The sequence below is a fragment of the Manacus vitellinus genome, unplaced genomic scaffold, assembly GCF_001715985.3.
Source record: "Manacus vitellinus isolate BGI_N305 unplaced genomic scaffold, ASM171598v3 scaffold_6_pilon, whole genome shotgun sequence".
In the NCBI taxonomy this organism is placed as follows: Eukaryota; Metazoa; Chordata; class Aves; order Passeriformes; family Pipridae; genus Manacus; species Manacus vitellinus.
Window position 1 is genome coordinate 30,966,261 of NW_021940750.1, and position 18,241 is coordinate 30,984,501.

Genomic DNA, 18,241 nt, shown 5'->3' on the forward strand with positions numbered 1-18,241 from the left:
TGCCAGAGATTTTGCCAGCACAGCCATGCCACCCAAGAAAAAGTATGACTTTCCAGCTAACACGGCCATGCCAGCAAAACATTACAGCATAAACTGAGTAAAAAGGAAAAGTAAAAATTGGAGTCATTTCTCCTCAAAGGAGAATGGGAAGAGCGATCTTTACTGATGGGTTAGCAAAATAAGAAGCAGCTCATTTCACAACTGGAAATACACATCTCCTCCCCTAGAAAGTAAAAGATGTCAAAACAACAACAACAAAAAATCCTATATGGCTATCATAAATAACACCCCATCTCCATTTATTTTCCTCCCACTGCAAAGTGTGGCTTGTGAGATGGTATTTCTTGACCTCCCAAGAGTAAGAAAAGCTCTCTCCATTAACCTCTTCAAATAAGTCACTAGAAAAACAGAAGTGTGAATCCCCACATACTGTGTTGCAGGTAACATGCACAGCACAGAGCAGCTGCCAGGCACAGGCTGGAGAGCTTTTGCCTCTCCCACTGAGGCTTTCTTCCAAAGTGCTTATAGAAAAAGGTTATGTCGGGAAGCAGGAGAAAAGTGCAGGCTCAGGACCTCCTGCACCAACTTAATGCCACATCAGAAGTGGGTACAAAGACACCACCTCTCAGCAGCACCACCAACAGATGTTGAAGAAAAAGCAACAAATCTTGCTCAAGATGCACCAGCCAGCAAAAGGGTATTGTGTCACTGGCCACTGGAACATAAATCCTCCTTTAAAGCTTGCAAATATCCCTTGCAGCACCGGCCTTCTCGGGTTTCTCTGGATGAAGCATTATTTCAGCTCTATGTTTAGCACTTGGAAGGAATCCAGGAAGACTTCCATAACCACCACTGATTTGTTAATCCCTTAATGCACAGGCACTGTTTGTTACTTAGGACGTCAGGTTTCATCGCTCCTCAGCACGCTGGTGATAGAACTTCTTGACACCAGGCTGCAAATATTATTGCAAAGTCAATACTCCCAGGGAGAAAGACAAGCTGAGTTAAAATGTGACTTTGGTGTTGACAAGCCAGTTTGGCATTGCAAAGTTCAAATGGCTGGGATCACCTGGCAACTTTCAAAACAGAAGGAAGTTTGCCAGGATCCTTTTTGACTGGAGTCTTATCCCAAGATCCGCATGGTAACAGCTAAACATTTTCCAATCAGACAAAGCAAGTAAGAATACAATAAGTGGATTATAATTTTTTGGGCAAGCGCTGGGAGCTACATGTACATATGCGTGTCAGTTTGTATCTATACAGATTTTCCTAATCTTTCTCATTGAAAGAGAAAAAAAATCCAAATCTGGGTATGTAGTATGACAGACTGGAGGTGATGCAGCTCAGTATTGCCAGGGAGTTCACCCAGGTTATGGTAGCTTCAACACTTCTGTTGCCCGAAGGAAAGCTGACTCTTGGCTCACAATAGATAGCATGATCTAAAATAGGTCGGATCCTGGTCTTTTTGGAGGGACATTAGGACATCACACACAGGCTGCACAGCAGGTCACAGCCAGGGTAGCATCAGTGCCTGCTGCTGCTGGGGAGGTGGCAGGCCTTCTCCAAAACACAGAGTTATTTTAAGGTCATTTCTCTCCCTCCTGAACTCAAACGTTTGTAGGACACAGTCTGAACGGTGATGACACCTGAGTGGAGGAAAAGGTACAGCCTTCACACCCAGGACAGCGCAGAGTTGAAGGGTTGATGCATTAGCCTGAAGCAGCCCCACACACCCCAAAGCTAACTGGGCTTCATCGTCCCGATGCAATAACCCCAGTCAACTATTCAGTCCCTATTTATTACCATCATTAATTACCAACCACTTTTTTTTGACCTGATAAAGCAGATCAGACAGAGCAATGTGCTCGGCTGTGGCAGGACAAAGCTAGGCCAAGGGCACATCAAGCCCATCCCCAAATCCATGCACATCCCAACTGCCCACACACAACCCATCTGCTTATCAATAGCTCCAATTAAACAGTCTCGGGTTTCGACCGCCACCAGACACCAGCTCACTCTCAGTTTGGGAGAAAGACAGAGGAAGTTAAAATTAAATTAGCAATTGATTAATACATGAAGCAACTCCAAAGCTGTTGAGTTGAGAACTCTTTTGGGGTTTAACCCTTTGGTGCCCTATGAGTTTCGTTTCATGGCTAGCAAAGTCAATGAGTACACTGGAAATATGGGAGAATCTTGAAAAAGGCTCACAATCAGATCAAATTCAGAAAAACTAAGGTTTGACAAAATTATTTTATTGAAATTTCAGTAAGCATAGAGTTCTTTATTATTTTTGTTTGTTTATTTTAAATGGGAATGTTTTAGAAATATGATCCTGGAGCAGTCTGTTTTCAGATTTGGTGAAAAGAACAGCACAATATAAATGGGCAAAAAGGTATTTAAATAATTTTAGAAGGCCTATTTTATTTCCAGTCCTTATAATTGGAAAGAATCTGGAACAAAATCACTGTGAAACTCGGTGCTTGAAGTAAGAAGCAAGGTATAGAAAAAAAGCCTTTAAAGTGCCAGGAGGGTAGAACATAACACAGTGGAAGGATGCAAAGAACAAGAAAAAAAGAGCAACTTTTCCAATGGTCTAAATAGACAGTGCTTCACTGAATGCAGCAAAGCTGCCCCTGTTTATACTAACTGCTGGGTTTTACAGGGGATCCAGAGGACATACCAGACAGAACAACTGCTTTCTTCCCACTGTTTGACATTGCTCTATAAAGACAGGTAAGCACCAGGAGTAATCAAAAGCCCGGTGGCACGTGGAGTAGACTTTGAAAGGGAGATGTAAGCAAAAAGTGCCACTTTAGAGAGGTCTGTTCAGATTCAAGTAAGATCTCAAATAAAAGCTGGGAGCCCATACAGCACAAAACTATTCCCAAGGCGGTCCTTTGAATACAGTCTCCTCTTTCAACAAGATAAAAGTCAATGTAGATGGGCAAGCAAGACAAAATCCTACAGCAAGGGCACAGGAAGCACTGGGCTCTCACAGCATCCCCAAGAGCAGCAGTGGATCAAGGAGCTCTGCAGGGAGGCATTAATGCATCTCTGAAACACACACGGACACTAACAGAGGATTCCATTTTTTTGTCCTACTTTTTTTTGGTTTTTAACAAAAGCAGACCAAATTCTATCTGTGGGGGCTAATATGAAAAGACCACTATGTTCTTCCTGGGTAGGATGTTTGCCAAAAGCCCTTGTGCATTCAAATGGGCAGTCAGACACAGCCATATGGAAACAGTAGAACCGAGCCACACTACCACCTATGAGGCAATAAAAACCTACCTGGGAAAGAAGCTTGTTGTCATCCTCCAGCAGTTTCACTTTTGTCTCAAGTTGCCTGATATAGTTGGAAGACGAATCTTTAGAAAAAGGAGAAAAAAACACATTTAAGCTTCTTGTGTTAGAGGAAAGCACTGTCAAACAGTAAAATGTTTTCCCACTCTGTGGAAGACAAGTTTGGGAAAGACCTAATGAATAAAACCCCATGTGTATAGGGTGAGGAAGGGAATGTACCAAAATGTTTTTTTTTTTTCACTAAAAAGCTGAGGTTCAGCAGTAGCAATATCTTCTGTGAATCCTTACTGGTGCCATCAGTTTTAAGAGTGGGGGGATACAGAAGGAAAGTGAAGTTGAACTACTGTGGCTTGTATTTTTATAAAAGTAATTTCCTGGGTTTGAAAGCAATTCTCATTCATCTAAAATGCACTAAAATACTCCACAACAGAACAAGATGTTTCCTTTTAGGCTTGAATAAACAACCCCTCCACACACGTGCCTTTTGCTTTCAAAAACAACTGAAAAACTCACAAAAGTAAGCTGTTGGCACAGCTCTATGAGATCATTGCCACAACTTCCAGTGCTGTAAAAAGGAAAGAAGTGTATTCAGCAAGGCCACAGAGCTGCAGCATGCACACAACAAGTACCTCCCCAGGACATCTGTTTTTTCTAGTGGAAGCACATGACACTAACCAGAAAAATACCAGGACAATAAAATACAGAATATCCTCACATAATATGGCAATATTCAACCTGAAGGAATTTAGTGGCCAGTTTACCATTGCAGTTAAGACAGCAACACCAGACAGGGTGGCCTAGCATAGAAGATAAGTTGCTGGAGAGCATTGTGGGTGGCTTACTGCTCTCCAAAGCATCTGGCTTTTGTTTAGAACTGTGCTTTGAAGCAACACATTTGCAAATTTCACAGGGGGGAAAATAAAAGGACCTCGGAAAACCTTTTCTCCATTTTCATTATAGCTTAGTGACTTCCTTCCATCCACTTGGAACTTTGCAAAATTTCTTCTCCATTTGTAATTTGGGTAGCAGAGGCCATGAGTTGTTACAGCAGGAGGAAAAGAGTTTTGCAACATAAGCATATAAGAAACCTCAAACATCTTCCACACTGCTAAAAGGGCTCTGAAAAGTGTAACTGAATTTTACCTCATTTCATTTATTATGGCATGACTGCAAAAGACACTATTCAACCCCAGGACTTCTTGCCAAGTGTGTATTGGTGAGGAACCAGGTGTTAACAAGGGCACCAATGCTGGTGGATGTGTGCTGCCCCTGGCCAGTGCCTTTCAGGATCAGCCCCACTCTGGTGAGCAGGCACCACTGGCTGCAGCTCTGCACACACCAACACAAACCCCTGCACACATGTGAGGTTTAGGCTGGCTCTGTGCTAAACAGCTTCTCTCTGCTTTTGCCAGTAGCTGCTGAACGCACTCAACACTAAGCCTGAATGCCTCTTTTTGGCCACCCTGGGGACAGTTCAGCAGAAGAGCTAGCATGCAAGCTGCAGCTAATCACTGAGAGTGCTTTGACCATTCAAGAGAAAAACTGGAATATGCTTGAAAAAGTGCTACCATAGACAAGTGCCAAACCACACATAAAGGAACAGCAGGAAGGATCCGAGTCAAGTGCCCGTCTAAAGCACAAACACTTTCAGAGGAAACATGCTCACTTTTTTGTCTGGATCATGCTTTGTCCAAACCCAGGAAATCCAAACAAGTCCTCATGAAAAAGGTCAAGAAGACACCATAGGAGGCTATGCCAGTTCAGTGAACAGCTTAAGTGGTTGTAAGGTTCACAGCAACATCGCCCTCAGCTGCAGGGACCACAAACTCTGCCCAACGACCACCCTAACACAGGGGGAGTCTCCAGGTCAGATAAGAGAGTAAACCAAATAGGTTATAGAATCAATCTATAGCTTATAGAATCAATCTACAGCACCTTCCCTGTGAAGGCCTCATGTCAACAGCACCACAAATTTAGCCATGCATAGCTAAAGGTGGCAAGTATAATCCTGCAGTAGTGCTGAAGTCAGCAAGATTTCAGCATCAGCTTGAACAACTTGCTGAATTAGTAATGAACCTGTCCCCCAGCAGGGTGTGAGGAGAGTTTGAGATTGTTAAATATAACGGAGGAGGACCATGGACCCTTTGGTCTGACCTCCTCTGTGCCCCAGGCCACCACACATGGTTAACTTACCCCTAAATTCAGTCCAATAATACCCATTTGGCTAAACAGTTCCAAAACCAGTCTCCATATCTGTTTGAAGACAGACAGAGACTCCACCACTTCCATTTGTGCGTTGGATACAACAGCTTCCATTGGTAGATCTGGTCAGATTAAGGTGTCCTTCCCATTTGCACTTCAGCTTCACTGATGCCCTCATAGTGCCAGGGCAGCAGTGGAGCTGAGCACCTCTACAAAGTGAATGCAGTAACCCTGATAATACAGCAGGTCCTGATTTTTATCTCAAAGTATCTGGGCATTCAAAGCAGCTTCAAGGAAGGATTCAAAGTGATGTCAAAGGTGAGGCTCAATCCACATCTGCCTGGGAATCAGAGCTATGCCTCTGGACCAAGCACAGTTTCTGAGTGCACAAATTGCACAGACAGCAACACTTGTATAAACAAGAGCAGAAATGCTCGATAATGCTAAAGAAGACCCCAATGTGATGCTGATGTGACGCTGATAACAGACAGAGGCTCCACAAGAACCACAGCACTGACTAAGCCTGTTAGCCCATTAGTAGTCCAAGCCTGTTTCCCAAGCACCAGGGAGCCTGCTATATGCAGTGGCCTCCCTCACCTTTGTACTCTCTTATCACTACTAAGTGTTTATAGTGTGGACTACCATACCACATTGTGTGCAAAGAACAGCAACCAAAAAAAAAGAAAAAAGCTTATGGGAATTATTTCTGATGCAAACAAGCCTTTTCTCACAGTTCTGAGCCCACGGAGGGCAGAGAGACTGGACGAGGTCCATTTCAGCAGCTCTGAATTCAAGCACTCAAGTGGGAAGTTACCCAAAGTGGAGGCTGGCAACCCAGACCTCGTGAGCGACCTCTTCAACATGTGCTTGTGGCAGGTTCCAGCACTGCTAATGGCTACAGGAAATTTAGGTTAAGCAGATGAATGGTGACACAGAAGCTGTTGTGTTCAGGCCCTGAATGTTGTCTTCAGGACTGACTGGCTGGTTGGTGGAAAGAATAGAGCAAGACTGACAAGGAAAAAGAAATGGAGAATTATCTTCGCATTGTGGTTTCATATTCCCTATCAAAAAAAAAGGGGACTCCTTGGGAAGGCAAGCCCTGCATCCCCAGTAGCCAATGCACACCACAACTACCCCTTGTCTTCAAAGCCTGCTCTGAGACCTGCTAGAAGCAGAATTCTCCAGACACCACTGTTCAACTCCAAACCATGTCTGATATCTGACCTTAGCCAGAAAACACCCTATGGCAACATAAAACATACATTAAAAAAAAAAAAAAAGAAAGAAAAAACAAATTAGCTGTTTAGTCAGCAGAAGATGCTCCATCTTGGGCAGAGGCTGAGAAACAGTGCTCAGAGCCATCACCATCCTTGTGGCCCTCAGAGATGAATCGCCTCCATCTTCTGGACCTGCCTGTGTGGAGGTAGGGGCCAGATGAGCCATTTGCATCTTGAGTTCAGGTTCAAAAAAAATCTCATAATTCTCACAGCAGCAGGCAGTAACACTGTAGGGTTGAGCAGCAAAACCCCAGGCTAGGTCTCTCCCACATTAGATCAAGAAACACATTCCCAACATTCTTCTGCCTCTGACCTTCCTCTTATCAGTGAATTTCCCTCCTCTCTTGCCTCCCCCAGAGCCAGGAGACAAGGACAGCCCCACTGACCCAGCCAGGAGAGGCAGCAGAGCTGGATCACTGACAGCTCAGACCCCCTCATCCCCTTCCATTAGAAATCAAAGGAATGGTCCTCACTGCCTTGTCAAAGCCTGCTGCCAGCTGTGAGGAATGCTCCACCTTCACCAACCCAAGTGCACTCTCCTCAGTGGCATGAGCAGCTGCCAGACCAGGGTACTGGGGCACATGCCCAGCACACCCACCCAGCCACCACCTCGTGGCACTGATTCCAAGCCCACTCACACCTGTTATTTCCTTGCTCGGGATCTCACCCTACCCTGGCCAGACAACCACAGCGGTCAGGTCTGTAGAAGTGTGGCACAGTGAGAGGAGGTACAGTATGAAAGAAGCAGACAAGTATGGTGGCCAAAGACACACGGTCAAGGACAAGCTTTCTGGGAGCATGCTCGGGCACTCAGTGCTGCCTGGGATGCCAGTAGGGGTGACATCCTCCTCTAGTTACCCCTTGGGGCCACAAGCACCAGCTGCATGAGCAATGGGTACCTTAGTGGATCAGAGGGCACCAGAGGAAAGGAATTTCCCACTCAGCACCCTCCCTGTGGCAGCCATCACACTTGGTGCAGAAGAGGAAGTCAGGGAGAGAGGCAGAGGCATGCCCTGCCAGGCTGCTACCTGCAACAGCAAAATGGATGAAAACTGTGACCATCAGCAGCCATCGCTCACTTCCACAATGTAAATGCTTCAAGCTAAATTGTTCACAGAGATGTAAAACCTGCAGCCCCATTTCTTTACTAAGCCTTTGGAAAACTAATTGGATGTAGTTTTATCTCCACAAGAGGTAGAAGAGTCACATTCCAGCCCAGGAAGGAGTATTACTGTTATTATCCACCCTCCTCAAGATTTACTGTTCTAAGAAACATACTCCATCTGGAATGGGATATAATTCAACTTGGATGTAATCTAGCTGAGTAACTTTTCTCTACATAGATAAACCACTTAATACTCATTACAGCTAAATGGAAGTAAGACAAATCACTCAACCTTGTTTTAACTCAACAGCCTCTGAAGAGAGCAGGGAACTGCCTGGTTCCTCAAGCTTTCTAAAAACATAAATTAGAAATTGTTTTAACAAACAAAACAATCTTTCAGCCTGCAGAGCACAAAACACTGTAATTTTAAAAGACACTTGGAGACACTGGAGCCTTTCTGATTCTCATCTGAGATTTCAGAGGAATCTGTCAGAGGGGTAAATATGATGAATTATACATTTATTTTGACAATAGGAAAAGAAATGGTTTTATTTCTTTTTATTTTCCACTTCTCCAAACCACAAGTATGCAGAGCAGAGGTTTGCATGGTAGCTACGTGGTTGGGATCAAGACACTTTCATTTAAGACCTTTTCATAATGAGGCATTAGCAGTTAAAAGAATATAAGAAAAACATGCAAACCCTTTACTTAGGGCAGTTCACAGCAGAGATGCCAGAAAAGGTTAACATAGGTGTCCATGAGACAAGGAAGCTGCTGAGAGCCCTTTGATGGGACTCACTCACAGCAGGACGGTCCCTGCTCCCAGCCTGGGCAGTACCAAACAACATGGCAAGAGCAGACTTGAAGCAACAGAGGTGCTTTAATCTTCTTCCACAGCACCCTGCCGAGGTTTTGATTTGGTCTTATTGATTTGCCTTTTTGCTACAGAGTGGGGGTTGTGCAGTGTCCAGCTGGAGTGCTGGCTGGCAGGCCAGGACCATGGTGCCCACTGACAGCACTGACCCCCCAGGCACCACAGAGGTGCCCCACATCCCCAGCAGCCTCGCTGCCTCCCACTGCATTTTCTTCCCAGGAGCTACTTTTACTAAGCATGATTTGAGACAGTAAAGCACAGCTATACCTTGTCAATGTCCTGCAAACATGACTCTTCCCGTCCTCATAAAAAGCAGCATCCCTAAAGGGATTCTCCCAAGCCAAGGAGGAAAGGCACAGGAAGCAGTGATGCCAGGTTTGCACCTTGTGGCCAGCTGCCTTCTTTGCATGATGGGGTGCTGACATTTTTGCTTCCTCTCCTTCCATCAAAGATCATCTCACAGAAAGGCCTTCACCTGTGCTCAATAAAACACTTTGCTCTTTGTTGGCAGTTTCATTATCACATCTCTGCTCTTCACCACCATATTTCAGATTCGTAATGCTCTACTGGTCTTGCTTTTTGACACGGACAAGCAGGCTGAAAAATGAGCCAATGGTTACATCTTGTAAAGAAGTTGATTTATTAAGGCAACACCACTCTTTCAGAGCAGCTGGAAAGCAGATGGGACTCACATATCTTATTATGTCATCTTTAATGACATAATATTGTCATTAAAGGAAATTATTGAGAGAGATGGACAAACCCACCACCATTGCTTTTTCCTAGCCAGCACCAATCTTTCTCCTCTTACCAGCAAACCCCATTCCTGATGTCCTGTTTCAGACTGGTATGTAAGGCAAGTTTTCACATCAGGCTTAGCTCAGTGGATGGTTCAAATGTGAGCAGGGACACCTTAAATCCAAGGCTGAGTTACTTTAGTTTTGCAGGTGCTGCCCTCTGCTATGGTACCACCAGGGCTTTCAGGGTATGCTCCTTGGTTTGCCTTGGCATAGAAACACAGAATAGTTTGGGTTGGAAGGGACCTTTAACAGTCATATAGTCCAAGCCCCCTGCAATGAGTAGGGACATCTTCAAATAGATCAGGTTGCTCGGAGCCCAGTCCCTCCTATCCTTGAATGTTTCCAGGGTTATCTACCACCTCTTTGGGCAACCTGTTCCAGTGTTTCACCACTCTCACTGTAAAATCTTCTTTCCTTATATCTAACCTAAACCTAACCTCTGTCAGTTCAAAGACATTAATCTTTCTCCTACTACCACATGCCCTTGTAAAAAGTCCCTCTCCAGCTCTCTCATAACCTCCTTTAGGTACTGGAAAGCTGTTCTAAGGTCTCCTTGGAACCTTCTTTTCTCCAGGCTGAACACCCCAACTCTCTCAGCTTTTCCTCAGAGGGGAGGTGTGCCAGCCCTCCGATCATCTTCACATCTTCATTTTCATGATCATCAGGTCGAAAATACCATACACTGTTAACCCCAAGCCCCATGCCTCTCCAGTAACAGCTTGGGGACAATTTGGGTTCTCACTTGGGATGTGATAAGAGAATATGCACCAAGAAGGTCTGTGGCAAAGAGAAGGTCCCAGCATTTTGTAGCTTTACAAGATATTCTGCAAGCAAACCATACCAACCAACTTGTCCCACCACCTCATTCACTGTCAGTTCTGCTGGGAGCAGTTTCCTCTGCACTGTGCCAGCCAGTGCTAAAGAGGTGGCAGGAGGGCATTTGCAGAGAGCTAAGGCCAAATCTTGAATATTCCCACAGCTGAGGTGCTGCAGCACATTTACTGAACAGACACTGCCTTGGACTATGCTAAATAAATAAAAGGCCCATCTGTAGCGTCCAAAGCCACCCATGATAACATCTATCTGAATAAGACTGGTAGGATCAGGCCTCATTTTCAAGGTGGAGGTGACAGCTCACATATAGAGCAGTATATTCAAACACTAGTCAAGACAACAGCAAAGTGTGTTGCGAGTCCAATCACAAATAACAAAAAAATATGGTCTCAAACTAATACACATATTTTTAAATGCTAACAAGCCAGTGGTTACGCACTGGCAACATGGCTGTGCTGCTGCAATATGCTGCTCTGACAGGATGGAGCATATGCCACTGCAGCTATTTAATTAACATTTCATAGCAAGCCTCCAACTACAAGCTCTTAAGTTTTTCAAGACTGTATGTTCCCAGCTCAGTTTCAGTTCATTAGACCTGTCTGGGTGCTTAGTGGCCTCAAGCTGGCCTGTAAGAGCCTGGTAAGGTCTCTCCTGAGTTTGGCTGTTACAGCTCACTATGGTGACTTCCAGCCATGACATCATCTCTGTGCACAGCAAAATATCTGCCTACAATGACTATCGGCAGGGGTTCAGGAGCTCCTGATATCTTACCGGGATTTCATTAGGGAGTGGCTGATAGGGAGGGAAGAATATGTGTGTGTGGACCCATGTACTGCAGCACAGTCAGGAGAGAGCTGTCTCATCCTATTAGAAAGTGGACACCAGTTTCCGCTTCCTTGCTTGGGTGACCTGTACATGACAATCTTTGTGGGGGTTGTCCCTCCGTCACAGCATAGCACAGCGGGAACCACTGGAGAATGCTTGCATCTGAGGATGTCTAACCCACTCAAACTATAAAACCTGTTTAACGGGAAGGTGGTAAAACATCTTGTCATCTGAAACCACACTTTTCCGCTCCTGAACGGACAACCGGGAGCTGCTCTTCTCCTGCTGGAAGTGGGCAAGGACAACTGTACTACTGTGGCTCTCCAGGGCTCTCCACAACTCTCCTGTAAGCCTGTGTGCAGAGGACAGCACCTTCACAGGCAGGCTGCTCAACAGACTGCCTCAGCCTGGTTATTAATCACTACTGGTTGATCAGGTTTCTTAGGGAGATCTTTCCTGCTATCTCCCAGAAATTTTGAAGATAAACAACCACGGAAAAAATGGTGTTTGTTTTACAAGTTTTGTTTAATGCCTGACTGTGGGCATCATCCCAAGAACAATCAGTGTAAGTTTTCAGCCTCAGACTGAGCTTTCGGTCAAGAGTGAACAGACTATAATTAGATGCAATAAGCAAACACAGCAATAGAAATATTACTGTCCAAGACACACACAGCCAGACAGTCTTGACTAGCATGCGTGTAACAGAGGAAAGCTGATTTACAACCACTGCAGTGCTCTCGCTCCCTGCACATGGAAGCCTGTCCTGTCTGAGGAAGTAGGTGCTCTCCAGATCAGTTCCAGGGGCTGCAATACCTGCAACACCCATTACACCTCAGCAACACCAGGCAGAATTCAGGTTTTCCTTGGCCCCTTTAAGAAGCCATTTGCTGTGCAACCACGTAGACGTACTCAATGAATTCTGCCTGAATGCAGAAAGGACAATTCTGAAGAAAGTAGGACAGTGCTCAAATCGCAGGTGGATCAGAATGATCCTCCCTTCCAGACACTGTGAGGCCAGCATTTCCCTACCAGTGGTTATTAGTTGATATGAAGGGAGAAAACAAACTGGAGGCTCTTCGATTGCCTCATGCCTTAGTCCACATAGCTTTATTCAAAAAGCTTTGCTTCCCATGTCAGAACTGCACTGTAGCAGTGCAGGATCTTCTGCTGTTGCCAATCCCAGCAGAGTAAAGCCATAGCCCATTGACCAGTGCCAAAGCAGTGAATTAGGAGATCATCATAATCTTCCTTATCCTATACCTCTCTACTATTGCCACAGATGGGCAAGGGCTGATCTACTACAGTACAGCCTGAGCAGGACCTTCCATGAGAGTCTAATTTTAGAAAGAGAGAGATAAATCCTTTTCTTTTGATAGACCTACGGATTGCTTCTTGTTGGTACCACCTCCCACCTTGACCCACATGAAGGAACATCCAGGCTCTCTGCTCGAAGTTCAGGTCCCAGCAGCCAGTTGCACTGGACTTTCCCATGGGGGGAGAGAGAGGTGAACAGAAAGTTGTGTCACCAGTGCTCATTTGGGGAGCGAAGCTACAAGTCACTCACTACTAATGGGATTCTGCAGCTTTAATGATTACGAAAAGGTTAAAATGACCTGCCAGGCACCCTCAGCTGTTTAAGCCTCTTTTCCTTCCTCGTGCTGCTTTAATCTTGATAGTATGATCACGTGACCAGGTCAAAAAAAGCCCCAAAGCCGATTAGTGTCTTTCCACTGGCTACAAAGGACTCAAAACATTTGGGATGGTGTGGACCTTTCAGAAAGAGTACCCTGCTTTGTTCCATAACCTCCTTTGGGGGGCACTGACAGACGCTGCAGCGTCTACAAGTTAGCAAGAGAGTACGGTCCCAGGGGAAATATCCTGAAGCCGAAGGGACAGGTTGTACTCATTTCCACTTGCATCAGTCTAGTTACTTAATTCCTCCCTCCCATTGCCAAAACCCAACCCTTCCTGTCTGACTTTGGGTGCTGCTCCAGTAGCCGCTGTCCCTGTCTCTACAACATCAACCAAAGGCTCAGCCTGTCCCACTGCCAGCGTGCTACGCTCACAGCCTCTGCCGAGGTCAACCCAAACTTCTGTGGAAGCATACTTTGGTCCTCATACACTGAAGTCCTATGAGAAAAGATCTTGGGGGCTATTGCAATTTGCAAACTGGGCATGAACCAGTTGTCACGCTGAGATAAAAGCAGTATTTGGGGTCGTCTCACAATGCAGAAACAAGAGCCCTGTATGTAAACAGGGAAAATAATCCTTCATCAGTGCTTTTAAAGATCTTGAATAGGGATCTGTGTCCAGTTTTAGGCATCACGCTTCAAGACTCATGCAGACTAGTTGGAAGGAATTCAGGAGAGAAATAAGGAGGATCAGAGTGTGGAAAGTATAATCTAGCAGGAGAGCACAAAGGAATCCAGATTGTTTAGCCTGGAGAAGAAAAGACCAAACATAGATGCAGTAATGGATTCAAATATGTAAATGACTGTCAGAAACAGAAAAAGTGAATAAATTGTTCTCCATATCCATCCAGAAAGAGCAAGCTCTCTAACAACAGAGATATTTAAGGGCTAGATAAGATTGCATTGGGAGGTGGTGGAATTGCCATTGATGATGAATTTCAGAAGCAGGTTAGACAAACATCTGTCAGGAGTAGCTTAGGTAGAGCCAAGTCTGACTTGGGGCAAAGGGACGGGTTGGGTGAAACAGAAGGCCCTTCAGTCCTGCTTTCCATGCCTACCCTGTACAATATCATATGAGAAAAATCTTGTCTATTTCATTCAAATTCCAGAAACCAAACACCACCATCATTTAATGGCAAATGGCCTCTGTTGTCATGTCAGATTCAGCAATCTGAAACCATTCATGCCTTTTGGTTTTCCATCACTGGCAGAAAGTCTCACCTAACTGTACAGTGACTGGCAAAGAAGAAAGCAGGGCTGGTAAGACTGTGTGAAGAAGAACAAGTGCTGGGGTAGGGCTCTCTGATACTACTGGGATATTTGCAATAAAAAGGTTACATTAGAAACAGTTGGCTGTTTTAAAATACAGCCAAAGATTTCAAAAATTAGCACTTCTCCACTAAAAAGGAGAGGTTTTATCTTCAAGAGTTATCGTTTCCAGCTTTTCCACATAAATTCACAGTCCTAAATCACAGAAGGCCAACATGCACAAGGCTTGGTATGACTATAGTAACAACATATGGTCTCTAGCTGAAAGAGCTTAAAAAAGAGGAGGCTCAGTGTATGTAGGCAAGTTGGAGAATGCCAGGAAACCACGTGTGTTAGGAAACAGCCTCAGAAACACTGACAGTCCAACTGTGGTCAAGGCTCGTAGACATCGTGTCAGAGGAAAGGGCTGAAGAAGGCTATGGAGACAGCTGAGTCCTTGTCTGTGAGTCTTTGGGCAGCACAACAGAAAGTGCTAATTTGAAAACCGGGAATAAGGGAATGGAAATCAGGTTGTCTTAAGCTATTTTAATAGTCCAGAAACCCCCATAATAAGTTGCTAATTTCCCCCAAAACTATCTTCTCGTTTTAGAAGGTAGCTGTCAGAAGCCCAAAGACTCTTGAGTTCACACGAGTTATACCAAAAAGAGTTGCAAATGAAAGCCAAGTTCAGTTCAGAGACTTTTTCACCCTATCACAGTCACAAAGCTCTGGAAATAAGGCCAATCTGAAATGTTTGCATGCACAGCTGCTGTGCTAGTTATCTCTCACAAATCCACTGAAATGAGTGCAAGTGTATTCTAGAATCTGCTCCCTGGTCTCCAATTTGCACTATTACCACTCCACTTCTCAGCAAGGAGAAACAACGAGCATCCACAATCAGCATTTTTCTCTTTGATCTCATCACACTGACCAAACCTGCACAGGATGTTTGTTCCAAACCTGAACACATCCCAACACATGCAGATTTGATCCCACCCTTGGATAGGTCGGTTGTGGCTGCAAAAGCTCCACCAGATTTGACAAGACCTTTGCTAAAATTTCTCCATTTTTATGGCAGATTTCTAACCACCGACGGTTCAAAACCTGACGAGAAAGACATCAGGTTAATTCAAAGCGTTGTGAAAGAGAACAGTTGTGAATGAGCTTTGCTTTGAAATGTTAGGTTTGTTTGAATCCTTTAACATGTTCTCCTGGATAAATTACCACTACCTCCTAAGTAAGAAGCATTGCCAAGTTTCAGATGGCTGTAAATCTTCTATTCAACACTGTACATACAAATGGGTCAGTAGGTGTTATGCAGAAGTTCCCACTGCCTTTGAAGGAATCCTGCTTAGAAACTGATAGCACAAAGCAGTCCAGCTGCAGAAGGGCTCTCTGGAGTTTACAAAACTATTTCCTAAGCAACCTGTGGGAGGAAAGGCAGATTACCAGATTAATTGATGGGGTTTTTTGTTAAAAGGGTAAATAAGATCTTAAATAGTTGCAGAAGTCTTCCTTTGGAAACATCAAGTTGAAACTTTTGCAGGCTTGAAAATGCATTTTGGGTTGTAAATCTGCTCCCCCTTTTCGCTTGGGAAGATTCTTCTGGACAATAAATGCAGCGAGCCCAGGAGAAGGCTGCATAATTATCCACTGCACACAATGGAAACCAGCCTTTCCAATTCGGTCCTCAACCGTCAGGAATCCAAGCTGCGTGATAATTAAAACTCAAAAATCCTCTTCCATCCAGAGAGAAATTTAACTTTCATTTCCACTCCTCAAACAACCCCACCATGTTCAGGAAGCCCCCCATTAAAAAAAAAAAAAAATCTCATAGATGCAAACGATGCCCTTCTGAGTACTGACAGGAAAAATTTAATTGGCAGTGAGGAAAAAATAATGATTAGGTTAATGAAAAATAGGCTGTATTGACTCGGGCCACTCAACCATTCCTGATGAGGGTAAACAGCCCCCCTCCTCCTTCCCTGTTCCCCTCGCCTTTGTCTGCTGGGCATGGCAAGGCTGAGAGCAGGAACGCATTCAAATGCGAAGCCTCGTTGGGAAAAGGCTGGAGTCAGATCAAAGTCCTTCCACCCAGGGGCCCACCAGAGCCCAACTCTTGTTGAATGACCTCCATGTGCCCATGAATTCATTACCCCCCCACCCCTGCATAGGCTGCCCTACATCCCATCTTTAGCCTCAACACTGTCTGCCCCCATGTCTCTCCCTGGGCCTACATAAGTGCAAGGTAGCAAAGGTGCTCACGCTTTTTCCAGCAAAAAGCATTTATCCAGTTATGGCTGGCATTTATGCGCAGGATGGCTGTTCCCAGCCAACAGCACTCATTCCCACATTGGGGCTGCCAGGGGAGGGCTCTTGCCCAAGTCATGAGGAAGACGCCTGGTTTCATGGCGTCACCCACTCTTGCCATACTACTTGGGATGAGGGCGGGTTTGGGAAGTTTTAGGCAAACCAATTTTTTGTAGGAAAACACTGCTTTATCAGAAGAGCATTTTTTTATCACACACACTTAATTTCATGTGATTTTTAGCTCAGGATGAAATTTCTCGGTCAGACCCTCAGAGAGAGAAGGGGAGAAAGCCTAAAATAGCTGTGAGTCCATGGCTTAAGGCAGTCACCAGGAAATGTCTAAATCCCTGCACACTAAGCTTTTCTGGAGTTGGGAATTGAATGCGTATGTGTCAAAGATACACAAATTTCTACAGCCGCAAATATGGAGCTTTGCTAAATTGCAGGCAGAAACCCCACACCCGGTCTTATTTGCCAAAAATAACTGCAGTAACAGAGCCAGTGGCTCCTGCCAGCAAGGATAGGCACCTGTGCGGGTCCCAGCATTCACCCACAGTTCAGTTTTGGATCTCTGTGTATTTTGCAGTTAGCTGGTTTAACGTGCTGGACTCTCATGGAGACCCAGCGTTTGGGGAAGCAATGTTCTGCTGCAGTCCAGAGCAGTAGAACCTCTTCCCCTCAGTCCCCTCTGATTTGAGGGATTTTCTGAGGTGTTTCTTCCCCTGCCTAGTTCCTCCTTTCTACCCAGCAGCAGAAAGCCCTCAGCTCCAATATTGTGGACTGTAGTTAAACATTACATGCTGCAGCTGCCTAGTAACTTAACTCACTTTTGATAAACAAAATCCAATGCCAATGTGATTATCAGAGGAAGGTGTGCTTCTTCCCAAACATTTTTAAGGACTCAGTATAGACAGCAGAAACAGCCACACATAAAAAATGACAAGGTATGTACAGCTAATTCATGGTACTTCAGTGTCAAGCTGGAAAATGGCATGGATCCAGTCCCTGCTAGCTTTCACCTGAGAAAAAATTCAACCAAAAAACCCACAAACAACTGTGGCACAGAGGAGACTATTTATGCCATCAAATTACATAAACAGAGCAGAGACTGTTGTCTATGAGGGTGGAGGGAAATCTTCTTTTTAGAAAAGAGCAATGCCCCTGCTCCTACCTGCAGACCTTTCCTGCCTGCACCCGCTGCCCTGCTGTGGGAGTCAGCAAGAGGAAATTAAACAGGAGAAGGGCTGTCAAGTGTAATGTGTTGGCTATGCCAAACCAGCACGGCCTTTATGAGGGCCGGCTGCGAACAGCAGTAGGCCAACCAAAAATATGCTATAACCCAGAACTGAGCAGAACAGGGACTCCAGATACCTCAGCAAGTGACATGGGATAGGGCTGAAAAATCTGAATACAGCAAATGTATAATTAATGACTGGAAAGAAAGGTTAGACAATACATATCCAAGAATTTCCTAATGCATAATGTCAAAAGTGAGTAGAAACAAGGTGGAGGCACAGCTTACAGTGTATCACTGGGATGGATTGAAATAATGAGACAAATAAAACCTGTTTTAAAATAAGTTAATAGTACAATGCTACTACAACAAAAATAGCAGAATCATTTAGAAGTAGCAAGTCCATCCGCAGATAAGTTTCCCTGATAACTGTGACTCGCTCTTGTCCATGCTACCACCCTGATCCAGCAGTTTTAGGAAGCACCCTACAGCGCTGGTCTTTGCCACCACTGATCCCTTCCAGGGATGCTGAGCAACC

The 18,241-nt window shown here is 44.8% G+C and overlaps 1 protein-coding gene across 1 annotated transcript in view; it reads right to left on the bottom strand.

Annotated features, from left to right (window-relative positions):
* Positions 1 to 5,619, bottom strand: part of CCDC85C (coiled-coil domain containing 85C) — a 44,935-nt gene extending 39,316 nt beyond the window's left edge. The window contains exons 1-2 of the mRNA XM_029964144.1: positions 5,497 to 5,619; positions 3,292 to 3,450 (exon numbers count right to left, since the gene is read on the bottom strand). Coding sequence (XP_029820004.1) covers positions 3,292 to 3,450; positions 5,497 to 5,619 — 282 coding nt within the window. The remainder of the gene's footprint in view (positions 1 to 3,291; positions 3,451 to 5,496) is intronic.
* Positions 5,620 to 18,241: the final 12,622 nt, after the last annotated feature.